This window comes from Heterodontus francisci, chromosome 19, assembly GCF_036365525.1.
Source record: "Heterodontus francisci isolate sHetFra1 chromosome 19, sHetFra1.hap1, whole genome shotgun sequence".
In the NCBI taxonomy this organism is placed as follows: Eukaryota; Metazoa; Chordata; class Chondrichthyes; order Heterodontiformes; family Heterodontidae; genus Heterodontus; species Heterodontus francisci.
The window spans coordinates 48,756,796-48,778,711 of record NC_090389.1 but is presented as its reverse complement, the minus strand read 5'-3'; the positions used below and the strand labels follow the sequence as shown (position 1 = coordinate 48,778,711).

Below are 21,916 nucleotides of genomic sequence, written 5' to 3'. Positions count from 1 at the left end.
TTATTCCTGCATGGTAAAACACAATCTGGCAATCACCCAGCTTTACATTACTAAGCCCATAAAGCCAACGTATGGATGATTAAGCGACTCTTGGGTAGGTACATGGATGATAGTAGAATGAAGGGTATGTAGGTAGTTTGATCTTAGAGGAGGTTAAAGGTTCGGCACAACATCGTGGGCCGAAGGGCCTGTACTGTTCTATGTATGGCAAATCATTGAAGGCCGGAACACCTTTATCAATCAGCAAATAAACCAACTGTGTTGACAGTGTAAATAAGCAGTGAACATGCTCCAAAGGGATTCCTGTAGCTTATGTCAACTTGACTTTTCTGCTTGACAGTTCAACTAAAATAATGTTGGGCACTTCACTGAGGAGCCTTATTCATTTTAAAAATGGATTTTCACCTCAAGATGACAAGAATCTCAAGCAAACAGTTTTCTGGGAAAGTATAATTGCTCCATTAATTTTTTTAAATCTTAATCTTGCTGCTTGTGAGCTCCACCACATATAATATAAATTCCTTTCCTGTGCATAGAATTTCTTTTCAAAACCATTAATGTTGGGAGCAAACATTCTACGGTCCCGTTCTATCAAGAATGTTTGTTTGTTTGTTCGCGTTGTTACACATGCAAACAGAATCTGTCTCAATGTGGGTTGCTAATTTTAATGATTCTGGGAATCATTTGCACAAGTTGAATGCCTATCTTGATCATCACTCTGGAATCCTCTTTCTTTAAAGATAGCATGTTTAATGCTCAAAATAGAGAATCAGTCTGTTATTGGTGCTGGCATAGAGGCACTCTCTCTATCAATTCTGTAAGATAAAATCTTTAAACTATTTGTAATTTACTAAGCCAACAAGTGTAAAGAAATGCCTTTACTGTTAAATCACTGCCTAGTGATCATTTTGTGCATCTTGAGACTGTTTAGTTCTGTTCGATATTGGAATTTATAAGACACTACTCTGGATAAATGTAGTACAGATTTTATTCCAGAATTTGAGGAAAATCTGCTCTTTGCTTACAAAAAGAATACAGTCTACTCCACAATCACCAATATGGAAGTGTTTATTCTGTAGTACGTTTTAATACTGCCCATATTTTTGAGAAGGTGACCATCACCTCACTTACATTAGACCTGTAATGGAAAAATCCTACAAGTTAACGTTTTTAAAAAAAAAAAGCTGGCAGCCAAGATGGCCACTGCAATTTGCATTTGAAACAGAAGGAGATCAAACTGGAGACAAAAAGTCTAACCAAGCCCAGCAGAACAATGGCTTGCGCTCAGTGATTGAATTACCTAGAATGGCTTTATCAACACGGTCGCGATCATAAAGGCCATCTGCACCCATTGACTTTGAAAGAGCCAACCCCTTCCAAGTGTAACTGGACATCTTGAGGCATGTCGCATCTTGAATCTCCGAGAAGATTCCAGATAAAAAACCTAATTTAAAAACAAAGGGAGTTTGATAGAGCTATGCGCAGCTCTGAAGAAACTGTAAACTTTGTCACACAGACTACTCTTATGCTTCCCCCCCCACCGCCTCACCCCACCAAATATCAGAAGAACTGGCTGCAACTGGAACCCCCCCCCCCCCCCCCTCCAAAGACTACGGCCAGCAACCAGGGGGAAGAGAAACCACTACCCATTCTGCCTTCAGGAGCCCTGAGCAAAGCAAGCCAACCACTGTGCGTGAGGACTTCAAGACTGCAGCTTCAGCTGAGGGCTGTTGGACTCTCATACTGTATTTAAATACCATTTATTCTGGACTTTAATCCAACCACCAAATCTGTTTCCCTCTATAATCTATTTGTGTGCATGTGACTCTCCTGTGAATGTGTACTGTATTTGTAGTGTTTTAAATTGGGTTAGAATATTAAGTGTAATAAACTTGCCTCTCGTTTAAACTCAAGAAAACCTGTCTGGTTCTTTTGTAATCATGTTAAGAGGAACGGAAGCAGGCACTCTGAGGTGGTAAGCTCAGCCACTGTTAAAAGGATAAAAAATCCTGTTAAGGTTGAACAAGAGAAGAGGCAAAAGGTGAGCCCGAGACCCCCTCCTCGCCTGGCTGTAACACTTCTCTAAGCCATTTTATATAAAATGAGCCTTTGTAGCTGGAACGATTGGTGATATGCAAGTGCAAATATTTGTATCTTTCATTTAGAAACTGAAATTTAATTTATATTTTAAAATTGCCTTCTAGACAGTGCTGTTTATATTAGAACTTGGGGAGCAATATGGAGGGTGGATGTTTTCATTGTTTGCTATATAATTTAGCAAACCAAGGAAATCTTGCTAAATAAAAGCAGAAAATGATGCAAGCACTGAGCAGGTCGGGCAGCATCTGTAGAGAGAGAGAGAGTTAATGGCCCAGAATTTGCAGGAGCGGGTATGTTTGTGTCCTTTGGATTTTTTTTTTCCCCTCACTATTCAGCTCATATTTTCTGCGACACACATTGCTGGAGGTGTGAGCTGATAACTGTCAATGGGATATCTGGGACCTTGGCGAATAACAGCACAGTCTATCTCCTTAGTAACAACAATATGCACTCCTATAGTGCCTTTGACATCGTAAAACATCCTATGGTGCGTCACAGGAACATTATCAAATAAGATTAACCAATAAAATTTAAAGATGGAGAAAGAAACAGGAACAGCAGAGAAGGAAATAACTTATATTTAAACAGCGCCTTTAATATAATAAAACATCTAAGGTGCTTCACAGGAGCATTATAAAAGGAAATATGACACTGAACTACATAAGGAGATATTAGGTCAGATGAGCAAAAGCTTGGACAAAGAGTTGGGTTTTAAGGAGTATCTTAAAGGAGGAAGGTGAGGTAGAGAAGCAGAGGGGTTTAGAGAGGGAATTGCAGATCTAGGGGATAAAAGCAGAAAATGTTGGAAATACTCGGCAGGTAAGGCAGCATTTGTGGAGAGTGAAACAGAGTTAATGTTTCTGGTCAGTGATTTCTTATCACAGCTTGGAGTCTAGGCAGCTGAAGGCATAGCCACCAATGCTGGAATGACTGAAATCAGGGATACGCAAGAGGCCAGAATTGGATAAGTGCAGAAATGAGGGTTGTGAGGTTGGAGGACATTAGAGATAGGGAGGGGCAAGGCCATGGAGGAGTTTGAAAACAAGGATGAGAATTTTAAAATCAAGACGTTGCTTGGTTGGGAGCTAATCTAAGTCAGTGAGCACAGAGGTGATAGGTGAATGGAACTTGGTGCAAATTAAGGCACGGGCAGCAGAGTTTTGAATGACCTCAAGTTTAGAACCATAGAAAAATTATGGCACAGAAGGAGGCCATTCAGCCCATCGTGTCTGCATCGGCCAAAAAACTAGCCAGCTACTCTAATCCAATCCCAAATTTACTGTGTTGGGGGGGAATTGGGGTAGAATGTGGGAGACTAGCCAGGAGTGCATTGGAATAGTCAAGTCAAGAGGTAACAAAGGTATGAATGAGAGTTTCAGCTGCAGATGAGCTGAGACGGGGGTGAAGCTATGAAGGTGGAAATAGGTGGTCTTGGTGCCAATAGGGTGGTTGGAAGCTCATTTCATGGTCAAAAAGAACAACAAGATTACTAACAGACTGGTTTAGTCTCAGACAGTTGCCAAGCAGAGGGATGGACTTGATAGCTAGAGAAGAGTTTGGAACTGGGACCAAAACAACAATGGCTTCAGTCTTCCCAGTGTTTAATTGGAGGAAATTTCTACTCATCACTACTGGATGTCCGATAAGCTGTCTGATAGTTTAACAGTGGAGGAGTTGAGAGAGAGGTGATGGTGAGGTAAAGCTGGATGTTGTCAGTGTACAGTTGAAAACTAATGCTGTGTCTTTGGATGAAGTCACCGAGGGGCAGCATGTAGATGAGAAATAGGAGGGGGAATGAGGGTAGAATCTTCGGGGACACCAGAAGTAATGGTGCGGGAGCAGGAAGAGAAGTCATTGCAAGCGATGTTCTTACAATTAGATAAGAATGGAATCAAATGAGAACAGTCCCACCCAGCTGGACAAGAATGAAGAGGTATTGATGGAGGATGGTATGGTCAACTGTGTGAAAGGCTGCAGACAGCTCAAGAAGGATGAAGAGGGATAGTTTTACCTTTGTCAGTCACATAGGATGCCATTTGTGACTTTGAGAGCTGTTTTAGTACTGTGAATTAGTCAAGTTAGGTACAGAAAGAGAGTGAAAGATTGGATTTAGAAAAAGGACGAAGGAAAAGTCAGAATTTGTTTTGAAAATTACATTTTAGAACATCTAGGAATTTACTACATGCAAAAGTGATACTTCACAGTTCTACCCGACAATGTGGAAAATTGCCCAGGTATGTCTTGCACACACAAAGCAGGACAAATCCCAACCTGGCCAATTACTGCATCATCAGTCTACTCTCAATCATCAGCAAAGTGATGGAAGGTGATGTCGACAGTACTATCAAGCAGCACTTAATCAGCAATAACCTGTTCACGGACACTCAGTTTGAATTCCGCCAGGGCCACTCAGCTCCTGACCTCATGACAGCCTTAGTCCAAACATGGACAAAAAGCTGAAATCCAGAGGTGAGGTGAGAGAGACTGCCCTTGACATCAAGGCAGCATTTGACTGAGTGTGGCATCAAGGAGCCCTAGCAAAACTGGAGTCAATGGGAATCAGAGGGAAAACTTCATTGGTTGGAGTAATACCTAGCACAATGGAAGATGGTTGTGGTTGTTGGAGGCCAATCATCTCCGTCTCAGGATATCACTGCAGAGTTCCTTGGTAGTGTCCTAGGCCCAACCATCTTCAGCTGTTTCATCAGTGACTTTCCCTCCATCATAAGTTCAGAAGTGGGGATGTTCGCTGATTGTACAATGTTCAGCACCATTTGCAACTCCTCAGTGAAGCATTCCATGTCCATAGCAAGACTTGGACAACATTCAGGCTTGAGTTGATAAGTGGCAAGTTACATTCATGCCACACAAGTGCCAGGCAATGACCATCTCCAACAAGAGAGAATCCAACCATCTCCCCTTGACATTCAATGGCATTACCATCGTTGAATCCGTCACTATCACATCCTGGTGGTTACCATTGACCAGAAACTGAACTGGGTCAGCCATATAAATACCATGGCTCCAAGAGCAGGTCAGAGGCTGGGAATTCTGTGGCGAGTAACTAGTGTCTTGACTCCCAAAGCCTGTCCATCGTCTACAAGGCACAAGTCAGGATTCTGATGGGAATACTCTCCACTTGCCTGGATGAGTGCGACTCCAACAACACTCAAGCTCGACACCATCCAGGACAAAGCAACCCACTTGATAGGCACCCCATCTGCCAACTTAAACATTCATTCCCTCCACTGCCAACGCACAGTGGCAGCAGTGTGTACCATCTACAAGATGCACTGCAGTAGTGCACCAAGACTCTTTAGACAGCACCTTCCAAACCCACGATCTCTACCACCTAGAAGGACAAGGACAGCAGATGCATGGGAACACCACCATATGTAAGTTCTCCTCCAAGCCTGATTGGAACTGTATCACCATTCCTTCACTGTCGCTGGGTCAAAATCCCTCCCTAACAGCATTGTGGGTGTACCCGCACCAGATGGACCACAGCTTTTCAAGAAGGGGGCTCACCACCACTTTCTCGAGGGCAATTAGGCTTGGGCCATAAATGCTGTCCGAGCCGGCCATGCCCACATCCCGTGAAAGAATTTTTAAAAAATTGTTTCTATTTTTGGGCTTCCGAAGTTGAGTGGCATTGCAGGAACCATAAGTCTTGTCATTAAAAGGATCCTTGTGTACGAGGTTCTGTTATCGTGTGGCTAATGGTGTAGCAGCACAAATAGAGTAATTTGTTGTGATGTGCAACTTGCACCGTATCACTTCCTCGCCTCAAATTGCTGGGTTAATTACATACTTAAAGCAGCGTGTACATTAAATTGACCATTATTTTCCCAGCAACTTCTGAGACAATGTCGATGACCTTTCGTCAGAGCTGAAGGAAATCTTCCCCTTTTAGTATCGACTAATTAGTATAAAGTCATAATTACGAAACTATTCACAGCTATAAAATACCATTTTTGGATTATGTGGTAACTGTCCAAACTGTTACAATTCATACTGTGGTATTTGCTTTTAAGATTATAGTCAAATTGGGATTCCATTACGTCCTAACATCAGGCAGTTAAGCCAAAGGAATTTAAATTGTCTGAGAATCAAATCTGATAGCTTCCCATAAAGGAGAACTGTGTAATCCTATATTCAGTGGAGTTTAGCCTATATTGCCCTGTACATTTGGGTGGTGTCATGTTAAGTGTATCTGGAATATCTGTACCAAGCAATCAAATTTGCAGGTGCTGTCATATTAGGATTAGATTAGAGATACAGCACTGAAACAGGCCCTTCGGCCCACCGAGTCTGTGCCGAACATCAACCACCCATTTATTCTAATCCTACACTAATCCCACATTCCTAGTGAAGAAATTTCTCCTAGTCTCGGTCCGAAATGGTTGACCCCTTATCCTGAGACGATGGCTCTTAGTTCCAGAATCAGTAGCCGGAGGAAACAGCTTCTCAACATCAGCCCCGTCAAACACTCAAGAATTTTATGCATTTTGATGAGATCATGTCTCACTCTTCTAAATGCCAGGGAATATAGGCTCATTTTGCTCATTATTTAAATATTGGTATTAAAGCATTTTAAAGGAGCAAGGGCAGCAGAGGAAACATTAGATGGTGAGATTATTAAATTGGATATGAAAAACTTGTTTGCAGGATATTCAATAAAATCTTTTAGTCCATAATGGTAGGGCAAGATTAGCATGAAATATATTTTCAGAGTATAATACTACCTTAATTAGATAAAACCTTAACAGTTTTCATGAGAATATCTAGATTCTATAACCAGAATAATATATACTGAACAATCCAAGATTTTCTTTTTACCAAGGTAACAGCCATACAAGCTTGATGTACCTGAGAGAGCAGTGCTTATTACTATAAACCTGCTGCTGTACTCTTAATTCGTTGCATTGGAGATCAGAAGAAATTTGCGCTTCTGCAAATCATTAAGCATTCATTAACCCTTTGCCTCGTCATTGGTACGGTACATTGAGAAAACCAGTAGAGTCATAGTCATACAGCACAGAAACAGGCCCTTCAGCCCATCGTGTCTGTGCCAGCCATCAAGCACCTAACTATTCTAGTCCCATTTTCCAGGACTTGGTCCGTATCCTTGTATGCTATGGCGTTTCAAGTGCTCATCTAAATACTTCTTAAATGTTGTGAGGGTTCCTGCCTCTACCACCACTTCAGGCAGTGCATTCCAGATTCCAGGCACCCTCTGGGTGAAAAGATTTTCCTCAAATCTCCTCTAAACCTCCTGCCCCTCACCTTAAATTGATGCCCCCTGGTTATTGACACTTCCGCTAAGGGGAAAAAGTCTCTTCCTATCTAACCTATCAATGCCCCTCATAATTTTGTATACCTCGATCATGTCCCCCCTCATCCTTCTCTGTTCTAAGGAAAACAACCCTAGCCTTTTCAGTCTCTCTCCATAGCTGAACTGCTCCAGCTCAGGCAACATCCTGGTGAATCTCCTCTGCACCCTCTCCAGTGCAGTCACTGCCCAGAACTGTACACAGTAGCTTTCTCATTTGTGCTCCCCACCTTTTACAATCTTTTTTTTCCCCTCTTGCTCTCATAATTTTCCTCTTCCATTTTCTTTTCATATTTTGTTGGGATTGTTTACGCTGCTCCAGATAGTCTGTCAATCCAGGTCTCCAACAGATGGGGTGGCCATGGCTGGTCAAGCAGCAGGAAGCTTACCAGTGATCTGATGAGCTGTACAGCCTTTAGCTAGTTAAACTTCTGCAGTACCTCAGCACATTCACTGCTTGGCAAGTCTGTTGCCAACTTATGCCTACATCTTTGGGCTCTGGTAAGTGGCATGTGTTCTTAAAGTGTGTATGCTCTGTATTGAGTAAAGAGAAGCTTCTATTGTGATTTTTTTTTTCTGAATAGGTTGGTAAATCTTTAAACATGTCAGACACTCAACTGACTCAAAAAAAAAAATCATGATCTTGTTTAGATGAGCTATTTGAGAGTAAGTTATTAATGAATAATTTTACAGAAGACTAATAAGGGAAATAGCTTTGGGTAAAATGTATTCTTATGTTCGTTCTTTCCTCCCTTACTATGATAGAGGGAGGAAGTTGTGCTATAACCAACGTGGCTACAGGGTGACCAAGACTGGGAACTGAATATTCAAGGATTTTCGTCATTTAGGAAGGACAGGCAAAAAGGAAAAGGAGGTGGTGTTGCACTGATAAGGGATGGGATCAGTACATTAGTAAGGGAGGATCTCCGATCGGAAGAACAGAATGTGGAATCTGTTTGGGTGGAGCTAAGAAACAGCAAGGGGCAGCAAACCTTGGTAGTTGTTTATAGGCCACCAAACAGCAGTGGTAGTGTGGGGCATGGCATTAATCAGGAGATTAGAGAGGCATGTAGCATGGGTAATACAGTAATCATGGGTGACTTAGCACTAATGCTGTGGAGGATGAGTTTCTGGATTGTGTTAGGGATGGTTTTCGAGAGCAGTATGTTGAGGAACTGACTAGAGAACAGACTATTTTAGACCTAGTATTATGTAATGAGAAAGGGCTACTTAATCTTGTAAAAATAACTTTTAGGAATGAGTGACCATATGATAGAATTTAACATTGTTTGAAATTGAGTTAGTTCAATCTGAAGCCAAGGTGTTAAATTTGAACAAAGGAAATTATGAAGGTATGGGGGGTGGATTGGGAAAATACATTAAAAGGTATGACAGTACATAGGCAATGGATAGTCTTCAAAGAAATATTACATAGTTTACAGCAACTATACATTCCTTCAAGGCACAAAAACCTCAAAAATAAAGGTAAGAAACCGTGGATAACAAAGGAAGTTAAGGATTGTATAAGGTTAAAAGAAAAAGCCTATAAAGTTGCCAGAAATAGCAGTAAACCTGAGAATTGGGAGTATTTTAGAATAAAGCAAAAGAGGATGAAGAAGCTGATAAAGGGAGAATAGAATAGTATATGGGCGGCACAGTGGCGCAGTGGTTAGCACCGCAGCCTCACAGCTCCAGCGACCCGGGTTCAATTCTGGGTACTGCCTGTGTGGAGTTTGCAAGTTCTCCGTGTCTGCGTGGGTTTTCTCCAGGTGCTCCGGTTTCCTCCGACAAGCCAAAAGACTTGCAGGTTGGTAGGTAAATTGGTCATTATAAATTGCCACTAGTATAAGTAGGTGGTAGGAATATGGGCTTAGTGTAGGATGAGTATAAATGGGTGGTTGATGGTCGGCACAGACTCGGTGGGCCGAAGGGCCTGTTTCAGTGCTGTATCTCTCAAAAAAAAAAAAATAAAATAAGATCAGACTGTAAAAGCTTCTGTCGGTATGTAAAAAGGAAACATTTGGCTAAGACAAATGTGGGTCCATTACAGGCAGAGTCAGGAGAATTTATAATGGGGAATAGAGAAATGGCAGAGAAGCTAAAAGATTACTTTGTGTCTGTCTTCACTGAGGAAGGTAGAAGAAATCTCCCAGAATTAGAGATCCAGGGGATTAGGGGGAATGAGGAATTGAAGGAAATTAGTATTAGTAGGAAGGTTGTATTGGATAAGTTAAGAGCTGAAGGTTGATAAATCCCCAGGACCTGATATTCTACGTCCTAGAGTGTTAAAAGAGGTAGCTATGATGATAGTGGATGCATTGGTGATCATCTTCCAAAATTCTATAGATTCTGGAGTGGTTCCTGCAGATTGGAAGGTCGCAAATGTCACCCCAGTATTTTAGGAAGGGAGGGAGAGAGAAAACAGGGAATTACAGACCTGTTGGCCTTACATCAGTCATTGGGGAAAATGCTAGAATCTATTCTAAAGGATGTGATAAATGGATAATATGATTGGGCATAGTCAACATGAATTTATGAATGGGAAATCGTGTTTGACGAACCTGTTGGGGCTTTTTGAGGATGTTACTAACAGAATTGATAAAGGGGAGTTGGTGGATGTGGTATACTTGGATTTTCAGAAGACTTTTGAAGAAGTCCCCCACAGGAGGTTAGTCAGCAAAATTAAAGCACATGGGATGGAGGTAATATACATGCATGGATTAAGGATTGGTTAACAGGCAGAAAGCAGAGAGTAGGAATAAACGGTTCATTCTCGTGTTGGCAGGCTGTGACTAGTGGGGTACTGCAGGGATCAGTGCTTGGGACCCAGCTGTTCACAATATATATCAATATATTATGGATGTGGGGACATGGCTTGGCCATGTGAGCCGCATGGAAGATGGCAGGATCCCCAAAGACACATTGTACAGCGAGCTCGCCACTGGTATCAGACCCACCGGCCGTCCATGTCTCCGTTATAAAGACGTCTGCAAACGCGACATGAAATCGTGTGACATTGATCACAAGTCGTGGGAGTCAGTTGCCAGCATTCGCCAGAGCTGGCGGGCAGCCATAAAGACAGGGCTAAATTGTGGCGAGTCGAAGAGACTTAGTAGTTGGCAGGAAAAAAGACAGAGGCGCAAGGGGAGAGCCAACTGTGCAACAGCCCCAACAAACAAATTTCTCTGCAGCACCTGTGGAAGAGCCTGTCACTCCAGAATTGGCCTTTATAGCCACTCCAGGCGCTGCTTCACAAACCACTGACCACCTCCAGGCGCGTATCCATTGTCTCTCGAGATAAGGAGGCCCAAAAGAAAGGGAAAAGAAGATAGGGGACCAAATGTAATATTTCCAAGTTTGCAGATGACACAAAACTAGGTGGGAATGTGTTGTGAGGAAGACGCAAAGCGGCTTCAAGGGGATTTGGACAGACTTGGTGAGTGGGCAAGAACGTGGCAGATGGAATATAATGTGGAAAAGTGTGAGGTTATCCACTTTGGTAGGAGGGACAGATGTGCAGAACATTTCTTAAAATGATAAGAGATAAGCAAGTGTAGATGTGCAAAGGGACCTGGGTGTCCTTGTCAATAAGTCACTCAAAGCTCCAATGCAGGTGCAGCAAGAAATTAAGAAGGCGAATGGTATGTTGGCCTTTACCGCAAGAGGATATGAGTACAGGAGTAGTGAAGTCTTGCTTCAATTATATAGAACCTTGGTTAGACAGCACCTGGAGTACTGTGTGCAGTTTTGGTCCCCTGTTGTCTGGAAGCTTTAGGGAAACATTGCTTGGGAACTCTTGGTGGGGGGGCATATCAGGATCTGGGAGATTCAAGGTTCAGTGGTATTGAGGGTCTGGTAGGGTGGGTGCTCAAGCCAGGGACTGGTAGTATTGAGGTGGAAAGAGTGCAGAGGAGAATCTGGCTGAGGTGCTCCAAACTGTTCTGGGTACTCAGCACCATACAAAAAAAAATCATCAGCTGTCATCCCAGTTTCTAACCTGAAGATGGTGTAAAGCATTTGAATACTGTAGCTGCAAACTGTATACTTAATCTACCAGCTGTTCTTAATTAAACTGTTTACAGTCAGTTAAGAGGTGCTGTAATTCACTTCTGAAAGACTAAGACTAAAGACAAACAAGGTAAAGTGGTTAGCTGACTAATGAATACTTTAATTTTGTAAAAAAAGAAAACATTCCCTCGTAAAAACATGCTAAGATTTTTTTAAATGCTTTTTTTTTTACAATTGCATGATTAATTCTGTACTTTATTTCTCCTATAGCTAACTTCAAATCTCCCCCCTCTATGTTCTTTCTGAAGTAACAATTGAATGCCTTATTTTTGGCTGGATAAACCTCCAATTCATTATCTAGTTTGTATTCAGTCACTTTCAAAAACACGCAAGCTGAAACATTGACCGAATTTGACTCTTCCACTGAGGGGAAAAATAGATAATTCTTCTCTACACAGTACCTGTAATGGACATGTAATTCGTGTGGTATAATTTGAAGGGTATCATTTTTGTCTTTTTTAAAGCAAAAGCACTCCATATATTAAGCATCACCTGATGAAGTTTTTTTTCTTCAGAGTTCCAAAATTATTTAGAGAAGCTTTGTACAGGTACCAGTTGGGCTGACTAAAAGCTACTGAGGTGTCCTTGGAAAGTGTGCACACTATGGGCTGGATCTTGTGTACCCCCTTGGGGGGCGGGGGAGGGTTCCATCCTCCATGGGCAATCTGTGGTCCACAGAGGGCCCCAGCCGGGAAACAATGCACCTTGTAGGACCAACCCCCAACCCCCCCTTGACGGGGCCTTCTGGACTGGCCACAGCGACCCTGCCTCATATATCTGAGGTGCAGGGTTCCAATGTTGGACCTAGTTGCATAGCCTCTGTCACCACTCTCGGTGACGCTGCTGATTTTGCTGAGCTGCCAGCCCTGTGATTGGCTGGTAGCTTTTGGAGACAGGATCCTCATCTTTAAAGGAAGGGGAATCTGGGTGCGGGGCACTTCACCTTCGAAACACCTAAAGATTGTTCTGGCGGGGTTGGGGGAGGGTGGTGCTGCAAAAAGACCGAGGCACGGTTTCACCCCGCTGTTTTGGCCCGGCATTGGGAGTCCCGCCTCCTTCACAAAATCCAGGCCTACATGTGCTCAGACTGCAGGATCTGCTTCCAACTAATAAGACCACTGCTCTGGGCAAAGTCCAAGGCAAAGTTTTTGAGAGGACTTGAAGCCTTCAGGTAAAACACCTATGAAGGTGCTAAAAGATACAAAAGACAGTTTAGTACATAAATGTAGTAATGTTATTGTGAAATACACTTTTTTTTTTACTTTGGACATAATTTCAATTACCAAGGGAAACAAATGTCAGGCAAAAATTGTTTTGAAAAAGTGTCTTGTGATTTGATTGGTTCATAGTCTTGTCCTACAGCTATCCCTCTTGCTTTATTTTTTTTATTGTTAGATTCTTCTCACTGGTTATTGAAGATTGGTTGTTTTCAGAAGCTCTGAAGAGTAGAGCAGTAAAAAAAAATCATTGCAGTGTCACAATGGAAAGAGGGCAGTCAGCGAAGAGGTGAAAACCATAAACGTCACTAATAAGCTTGAAGCTAAGGATGAGCATAAATTTTCTTTTTGACCAACTTAATTGGACCAGTCACTTCTGGGGCAAGTCAGAGGCTGGGAAGTAATTTACCTCCTGACTCCCCAAAGCCTGTCCACCATCTACAGAGGCACAAATCAGGAGTGTGATGGAATACTGTCCACTAGCCTGGATGAGAGCAGCTCCAGCACTTAGGAAGCTCAACACCATCCAGGATATAGTAGCTTGTTTGATGCCTCATCCATCACCTTAAGCATTCGCTCCCTCCAACGCTTGCACACCATGGTAGCAGTGTGTACCATCTACAAGATGCACTGCAGCAACTTGCCAAGACTACCTTGACAGCACCTCCCAGGCCTGTGACCCTTACTGCCTAGAAGCGTCTGAAAGGGTTAATTTTGAGTGTGTAAAGAATACTGCCCATCATGATGTAAGAGATCATGGGGGAGAGACTTGAACCTATACAACGTGGCTTTTGAAGGAGTCACACAGGCTAGTGTAGAGTGTATACAATTTTATGAAATAAATATTAATGTTTAAATACTACAGTCTAAGAACCTCTCTGGCTAGAATCAATATGGTGGCAGCATACAGAACCAAGCACATAACGAAGACAAGGGCAGCAGGCACTTTGGGACACCACCTGCAAGTTCCCCTCCAAGTCACATACTTGGAAATATATTGCTGTTCATCATTGCTAGGTCAAAATCCTGGAACTTCCCACCTAATAGCAGTGTTGGGAGTAGCTTCACCACACAGACTGCAGTGGATCAAGAAGGTGGCTCACCACTACCACCTTAAGTGGATGGGCAATAAATGCTGGCTTTGCCATTGATGCTCACATCCCATGAATCAATTAAAAAAAAAAAAAATCGAAAGACTACTTTCTCCCCAGTATTTGCGAGGGAAGATATGCATAACATGCCTTAGCCAGGCAAAAGTATATCATGTAAAAGCAGTCTCCTCTTTGTAAGTGAGATGGAAGTACTCGACAAGCTAAATTGGCTCAAACCAAAAAATTCCACAAGGACAGTTAGTATTAAGTACTGATAAATGCTAAGGAGGCGATCAATAAGGCACTGGATACGGTAGCGTAGTAGTTACTGAACTAGTAATCCAGAAGGCTAGAATAATGATCCAGAGACAGGAGTTCAAATCCCCCATGGTGTCTGGGGAATTTAAATTTAATTAATTAAATAAATCTGGAATTAAAAAGCTAGCATCAGTAATGGTGACCATGAAACTAAGATTGTTGTAAAAACCCACTGGTTCTAACGTCCTTTAGGGAAGGAAACCTGCTGCCCTTAGCTACTGTGGCCTATATGTGACACTAGACCCACAGCAAAGCGGTTGACACTTAACTGCTGTCTGAAATGGACAAGCAAGCTGCTCTCCACCACTTTGAAGGCAGTTAGGGATGGGCTGTAAGTGCTGGCTTTGCCAGTAGTGCCCACATCCCATTAATGAATTTTTTTTTTTAAAAAGAGGTAATTCGTGGACACTGGAGAGGTACCAAAGGTAGCAAACTGTCTGATCTGTCCATTCTCAAAAAAAAAAGGCATAATACAGATACTAACACTACTGACCCATTAGTTTTCCCTTCATTCCATGTAAAATTGGAAGTTAGTTGTAGAGTAATAACTTGATTAACAGCAGCATGGATTCAGAAGTGGCAGATCCTGCCAAACAAACCTTCTCTACTTTGAGGAAGTTACAACCCAGCTGACTCGTAAGCAGCCCGAGGACACGGTATGCCTCAAATTCCAAAAGCGTTTTGACAAAGTTCCATGTGAAAGTTTATCAAATAAGCTTTAGCATTTCAGGATAAATCATGGGAATGGATTAAAAAAAACTGACTGGAGGGCAGGAAGTGAATACTTGGAGTCATGTTGGAGTGGTGTGGGGGTGAGATGAGGGATGATCATTCTTGGGTCACTACTTTGTGTCACTTGCATAAATGACCTGGATTCGGAAACTATGTAAAGTGGTCAAATTTGCACATGATACCAATTAGGATGAGGGATGGATTCGGGATGCAGCTCAAATTACAGGAAGCAATTCTAGGAAATTCTTCAAAATTAATAATCAAGGTTTCAGATGAGATGAAGGCAAAAACTCTAAGCAAATAATTGAATGCTGCAATGGGTGGGGTGGGTTGGGCCATTAGAATCTCTTGCTGGATTAAATAAGATGGGATGAATGACATTCCTCATTTGCAATTATCTTATGGTCATGCTCTTGATAGACTAAAAAGGTTGTCAGTTATGAAGTGTTCAATAGAATTAAAAGCTCCCAGATTAGTTATGTACGATGCATTTTTTTCGTGTGTATTTTTCAAATGGCCGGTGATTTTTCTTTCGAAAAGTGAGATTGTGCTTCCTGAATGAATCTTTGTGGGAACTTGAAAAGGGCAAAACGAAACCAGGAAGCACAATATCCTGAAGATTGGCAGAGCTTTCTGCTTTTGTGCTGTTATCTATAGTTGTCTTTGGTTTCATAATTTAGTTGCTGGAATTCCCTTTTATTTAGAATTTTCCAGCAAAGGGGGAGACTGTTCAGCCTATTTCGGAGTACTGAAATTTAAGATTTGATTTGACTTTGCCTCTGCCTTCAACTCTGGCATTTCAATTTCAAAATATTGGATCTTGGCTTAGCTGTAGAAATGGTCCTTTTTGGTTTTGCTGCTTAGAGAGATTCTGACCTTGACTAGTTCTTTTTGAAAATTGATACAAGTCAACATTTTTCGTCATTCACCAGAAGTTTTGTTTTTGTTTGTGTTTTAAGGCACTCTTGGATGAAACTCTGTTTCTCCCAGTTGAATATTGGATGATCGAAACTATAGACTTTGGCCCCACTGCAAATTCTGTATGCTTGCTGCTGATTCCATCTCCGTCCCCAGCCAAGTGAGGCTGTTCTCACTTTCAGCATTCTATTTGACTCTGAGCTGAACTTCTGACTAGCATCCTTTCTATTGAAAAAAAGTTGCCTAGTTCCACCTCACACTTGGCCACCTCCATACATCCCTTCCTGAACCCATCTGCTGCTGAAACTGTCATCCGTGCTTTTGTTAACTCTGGCCTCAACTATTCCAATTATCTCGTTGCCATCTCATCCGCTGCCCGCCATAAAATTTATCTCATTCATATACTCTGCTGCCTGTATCCTATCTAACATCAGGTCCCACTCGGCCATCACCCACGTGCTCACTGACCTACATTGGCTCCTGATTTCCTCCCCAACCACCCACCCCCCAAACCACCTCACATTTGAAATTCTTATCCTTTGCATTTAAATTCTTTAGTGGTCTTGCCCTTTGCTATCTTCGTAACCTCTTCCAGACCTATAACCCTCAGGAAACTCTTGCTTCCTTTAACTCTGGTCTCGACATCCTCCACTCCCTCACCCCATCATTGGCAGTTGTATCTTCAGCCACCCTTAAGCCTTATTGCTCTAGAATTTGCTCCCTCGAACTCTCCCCTCTATTGCTTAACGGCCTTTCACAAAATCCACCTCCTGAATCAAACTTTGTCAGTCTTTCTAATATAGCCACCTTTTGTCTTGGCATTGATTTCTATCAGATTCCACTTCCCTGATGTGTTGAGGGACACTTTTCTACTTTACAGCACTGTATAAATGCAAGTGTCTGTTGATGTAATCAGGGAGTTTGCTTGAAAGACTTTCTAAACAGAATTCATGTTAGTCATTCGCCAGGCTACTTTAATCTAGTCGGTGATAATTCAGTTCCCTTGCATTGTTGTAGGGTAGGGGGAGTAATAGTTTTCATTGCTGTTAATTAATAGAAATTGACTGAGGGGAACAAAACATACAGAAAATACTGGAAATGCTGATGATCAGGCAGCATCTGTGGAGAGAACAAGACAAGTTAATTCTCTTTGTTTTTACTGCTAAATTTATTTTTTAGAAAATGGTGCTTGGCAGATTCCTCCCATCTGTTTGATCTTAATTTTCTGGAATCTGGCTTGCTTACATGGATTTATTTGGTTTCCTGGCACTTTTTTCTGTATCTTGCATTGCACTGTGACTGGTGATAGTTTCCTCACTGATGCAGTAATGAGGAAGACCATTAGTGTCAGTCTAGCAATTCAAAAACAAATTACTGCTGAGGAAAGGTAATATCAGTATTTTGAAATTAGATGATGAATCTTAACTGTTTAACAAGTTACTGCAATATGACCATATGAGAGAACATTGGATACCTCTGATTTGTATCCATCTTCCAGGACCTTTTTTGTATTTCAAACATATTACTATTAACGTGTGTTAGTTAGATAATCCCAAACATGATGTCTATTTAGTTCATGAACAAACACGTTATGATTTGAGGCCTCCACGCCAGCTCGGTAACAAAGTGGAAGCAAATTGTAAATGGGAATTATTAAAGAGGCTCCTCTGATCGGCCTCTGCTCTTTAACGCTGGGCCACAGGCTGTACTTGGAGTTTCTTGTGTAGCTTTCAATGAAAGGACTTTGGCAGAACGCCCAGATCTACATGGAGTTTACAGAAGGTTAGTGTGGGCTATGTTACTGCTACTGCATGAAGCTAAAGTGGCCGTGTTCTGTTATCTGTTACCGAGACTAATCTGCAGCTGAATGTTGTTGAAGTTCCTCTTAACAGCCTAAGTAGAGTAAGTGAATCAAAGTAGATCATCTCAAAATGAGGGATTAACTGCTGTGACCAATCTTGCATATAAGTCACTCTGCAAATGTTATTTGAGTACTTCTGGCAAAAGTGGATGGAACAAAGCTTAATGAACTGTGCCAGAGTGCTGAGGTTTGCACTTGCTCTCAATGCTGCAAACTGTTACCAGTGTAGGATCGAGCAAACGGATGCAATTACTTAAATCAGTGAAATTCTAACGAGTGGGATTTGAGATCTTCGGTCTCTTTTTAAGAGCCCTTTTAAGGCAGTGGTAAATGTGGCTTCATGACACAGGAAATACTATGAACACACAGGAAGGTTTGCTTACAAGCTGTTCACTTCCCTTCTCATGTGAGCTGTCCAGTTAATGTTTGTTATGTTTTATTTGTTTCTTTGCTCTTTGGAAATTGCTTTTGCAATGAGAATGTGCAAATTTGAACAAGGATTACATACTTTGCGGGCCTGCAATTTTAAAATTGTGTTCTTATAATCTTCAACAAATATTGTATTCATGCGTGTTGCTGCAACAATCAGGGCCTTTACAAAAGCAGGAAGTTTAAGGCAAGTCTTTGTGACCATATTTGCTTTTTTCCTGCCCCGTCTCCTGACGGCAGTTTTGTAGTTGAGCATTAGTATAATTAGTGCTCGCTTGTTAATTACAAATTAATATATTGAAATAAATCCTTTATGGGAAACTTGGAGAACCTTGCACTTTTAGCTTCCACAAGACTTGCTCTGGTTACTGGTTTCATTCAGAACTGCCCAGTATTATACGGAATGCTAACAAGCAGGTGTTAGTTTATAGTACTGTTGCTAAGGAGTTCAAGATTGTGTTCAGTTCCTACTCCAGAACTTCATATACTGGCGTATCTGCCTAAATAATACTAAAGGAGTGCTGCATTGTCAGAGGTGTTGTCTTTCACCTGAGACGTGTTAACATCTTATCCATCTGTTTTGGTGATTAAGGTGTGTGTTACAAGTTCCATGGAACTATTCAAAGAAGAGCAGGGAACTCTACCATTATCCTACCTAGTATTAATCTTAAAAGCAAAATACTGCAGATGCTGGAAATCTGAAATAAAAACAAAGTGCTGGAAATACTCAGCAGGTCTGGCAGTATCTGTGGAGAGAGAAACAGAGTTAAGATTTCAGGTCTGTGACCTTTCATCAGAACTGGCAAAGGTTAGAAATGTCATCATATCTAGTTATTTATCATGCAGTTTTAGTTTTGTTGTGTGGGATCTTGTGTGTAACGTGGTTGGAGGTTTAGTGTAAGTCACTGCAGTACTAATAGCGTTGTAAAACAGAGGTTTTAACTTTGCTGAGGTACTCAGATGCAAGTCAAATATTAGTGGTTAAAATGGGGAATGGAGCTCTTAAATCACATCAAGAATTGTTCAATCAGTTTGTTAGTCAGAGGCGAACCCATTCCTCAAAAAATATACATCCTGCTGTACATTTTAGGTTATGTCTATATGGAATGCTGTCTCATAAAGCCTACATTTTGCTTTAACATTAAAACTAGCAAACTTGGAATCCACACTGTTTCTGCAATAATTGGGGACATTAATGAGTAAACAATGAAGATCGTTGGATATAATTTAAACTATTTCTTGACTTTTTTTCGCAACACCTCAACGGCTAGGCATTTATCCATTCATTATGTAAAGCAGGACACTAACTGAAAGGACAGTTGGACAAGTTGGGGTGGGTCAAAACCACTCACTCAGGCCTCCTTGTGCTTAATTTCTTGTACTTCTGCCACCTTGTGCAGGGGTGCACTTGTGTGTGTCTTCTTGTTTTATTTCATTCTCATGATGTGGGTGTTGCTGGTCAGGCTGGCATTTATTGCCAATCCCTAGTTGCCTTGAATTTGATGCAAGTAAATTGAGGTGGCCATTTCTTTTGCACATGTTTTCCTCCTCTTTCCCTCCCCCTCCACAATAGGACTGGGATATTGACCTTGTGGCAGGCATGTGGAGAATACAGGGACTACAAGCATTAAATTATGACAACAGGTTGGACACTTCAGGCTTATAGCCCCTTGAGTATAGAAGATTAGTGGCTAGTCTTAACTGGGGAGACTGTAGTGTAGTGGTAATGTCACTGAACTAGCAATCCAGAGGCTCAGGCTAATGCCCTAGGGACATGGCTGCTGGTTGGATTTAAATTTAATTAATAATCTGGAATTGAAAGCTAGTCTGTAATGGTACCATGAAATTATCATCAATTGTCTTAAAAACCCATCTGGTTCACTTGTCCTTTAGTGAAGGGAATCTGCAGTCCTTACCTGGTCTGGCCTACATGTGACTATAGACCCCATAGCAATGTGGTTGACGCTTAACTGCCCTCTGAAGTAGCCTAGCAAGCCACTCAATTGGCAAGGGCAATTAGAGATGGGCAACAAATGGCTGGCCTTGCCAGCAATGCCACATCCCATGAAAGATTTTTTTTTTTTTTAAAGTGTTTAAAATGCTTAAAGAATTTGATCGGGTAAATAGAGAGAAACTATTTCTACTTGTGGGGAATCCAGAACAAACGGGCATAAACTTTAAATTAGAGCTAGACCTCTCAAGTGATTTCAGAAAGCGCTTCTTGGCACAAAGTGTAGTGGAAATCTGGAACACTCTCCAAAAAGCTGTAGAGGCTAGGTCAATTGAAAATTTCAAAACTGAGATTAGATCTCATTCTTGTGTCCTTCTCCCCGACCCACCCAGATGCATTTTCAGGTGATCGGCTTATTTTGTGCGCTGAAAAACTCTGGGTCTCAGGACAGCGGTGCTTATGGAACGACAGACTGGTGCTCTCTCTCATTACCAGTTCCATTTTGAGTGAGTCAGTACATAAAAGGACGAACTTGTGTTCATTTACCACCTGTCTTATCTTCAAGACAAACCAAGCATTTCAGTGTTATGAAAGTTCCTGTGTTTTGTTAAATACATTTTTTGAGGATTCACTTTTGAAAGATTGAAGAAATGTTAAACTTTGGGGTTTTCAAAGGGGTCATGTAAAGTCTACTTTACTTTGTAAAACAGTGCCTGGAAATGTTTTTTAAAAAGGGCACCGAGGAAAACAAGTCTTTCTGGGAAACCGCTTGACTTCCAGCTCAATAAACAGCAGAGAACTTTGGACAACTGGAGAAGATGTTTACAAAGAAGTGACAGGTCAAGATTAATGAAAGACGAAATGTTGACCTGTTGTCAGTTTCAATTTTGAACTGTTTTGAGTTGGGGTTGGACTGTATAAAAAGGAAGTGAACTTCCAAGAAAAGAAGAGAAGACCACAACCCAGCTCAGCTTTCTAGCAGCTCTCTAAAAGATCCTAAGCAGTCCACTGTGTCAACTCATTTCTTCTTCTGTCTTTGAAGAAAAGCCTGCTAAATTAATTCTCAACCTCGCCTAAAAAGATCTGTTCTAAAAGATCCCAGTGACCCATATACATGTACTCGGTGGCCAGACTGTGTGCCAGCTTTGGAACACAACATATCTCGTCTGCTGCCTCTTCAAGAATGGGCTGAATACTTGCTCAAATGTTTATTTTTGTCTGTAATAGAGCTCTAAAAACAAAAATCCCTTTATTTTTTCCGGTTAACGGGTGTCTATGTGTGAAAGTATGAGGGGCTAAAGTAAAAAGGGAACTTTAATATTTCAATCTGTGCGCTTATACTTCTTTACTGGTTAAGACTTGGTTTATAATTTAAAAATTTTGTTTATTGAAGAAACCTGGTTGGTGTGTTTTATTCTGGGATAAAAAATAGTCTACGATTGACCGTATCAATAAGTGGGTAAAAATTTAAATATATATTGTGACCCGTGGAGAAGTGGAAGTAGAATAAAAAGTGCCACCTGGCCAAAAAAAAAACTTGCATTTTTGCACTGGGGGAAAAGATCCAAACAAGCAGAGGCTTTCTGAGAATCCAAGTCCCTGCTCTGGCAGCAATCCATGGTGAGGAAGTGAATTGCCACATCAAGCATTGTTGTGCAATCTGGAATTAGTTTATGGTTCCAGTAGTAACATTTTATACTTGCTCATCCAAGGTACTATTTGTGTTCTGAGTCAGTTTCAGGAAAGTTCTAATATTACAAGGCAACAGCTTTTCAGGAATGGTGGCAATGGTTTTATGGAGTGTGATGCCATGAATAATGGCAGTAAATTGAACAGGTTTGAATCATGCTCTACCATGATTAGATGATTAGGAATCTACTGGATTGTGGCTTACTAATT

General features: G+C 41.4%; 1 protein-coding gene across 3 annotated transcripts in view; it reads left to right on the top strand.

Annotated features, from left to right (window-relative positions):
* The window catches only part of LOC137380048 (ataxin-7), a 143,994-nt gene that overhangs the window by 73,071 nt on the left and 49,007 nt on the right, over positions 1-21,916 (top strand). Inside the window, exon 1 of one of the 3 annotated variants that reach the window (XM_068051586.1) lies at positions 17,444-17,558. The exons of the other annotated variants lie outside the window; for them this stretch is intronic. Coding sequence (XP_067907687.1) covers positions 17,510-17,558 — 49 coding nt within the window. The 5' untranslated portion in view covers positions 17,444-17,509. Of the gene's footprint in view, positions 1-17,443; positions 17,559-21,916 lie in introns of those variants that run through there. 3 annotated transcript variants of the gene reach the window in all.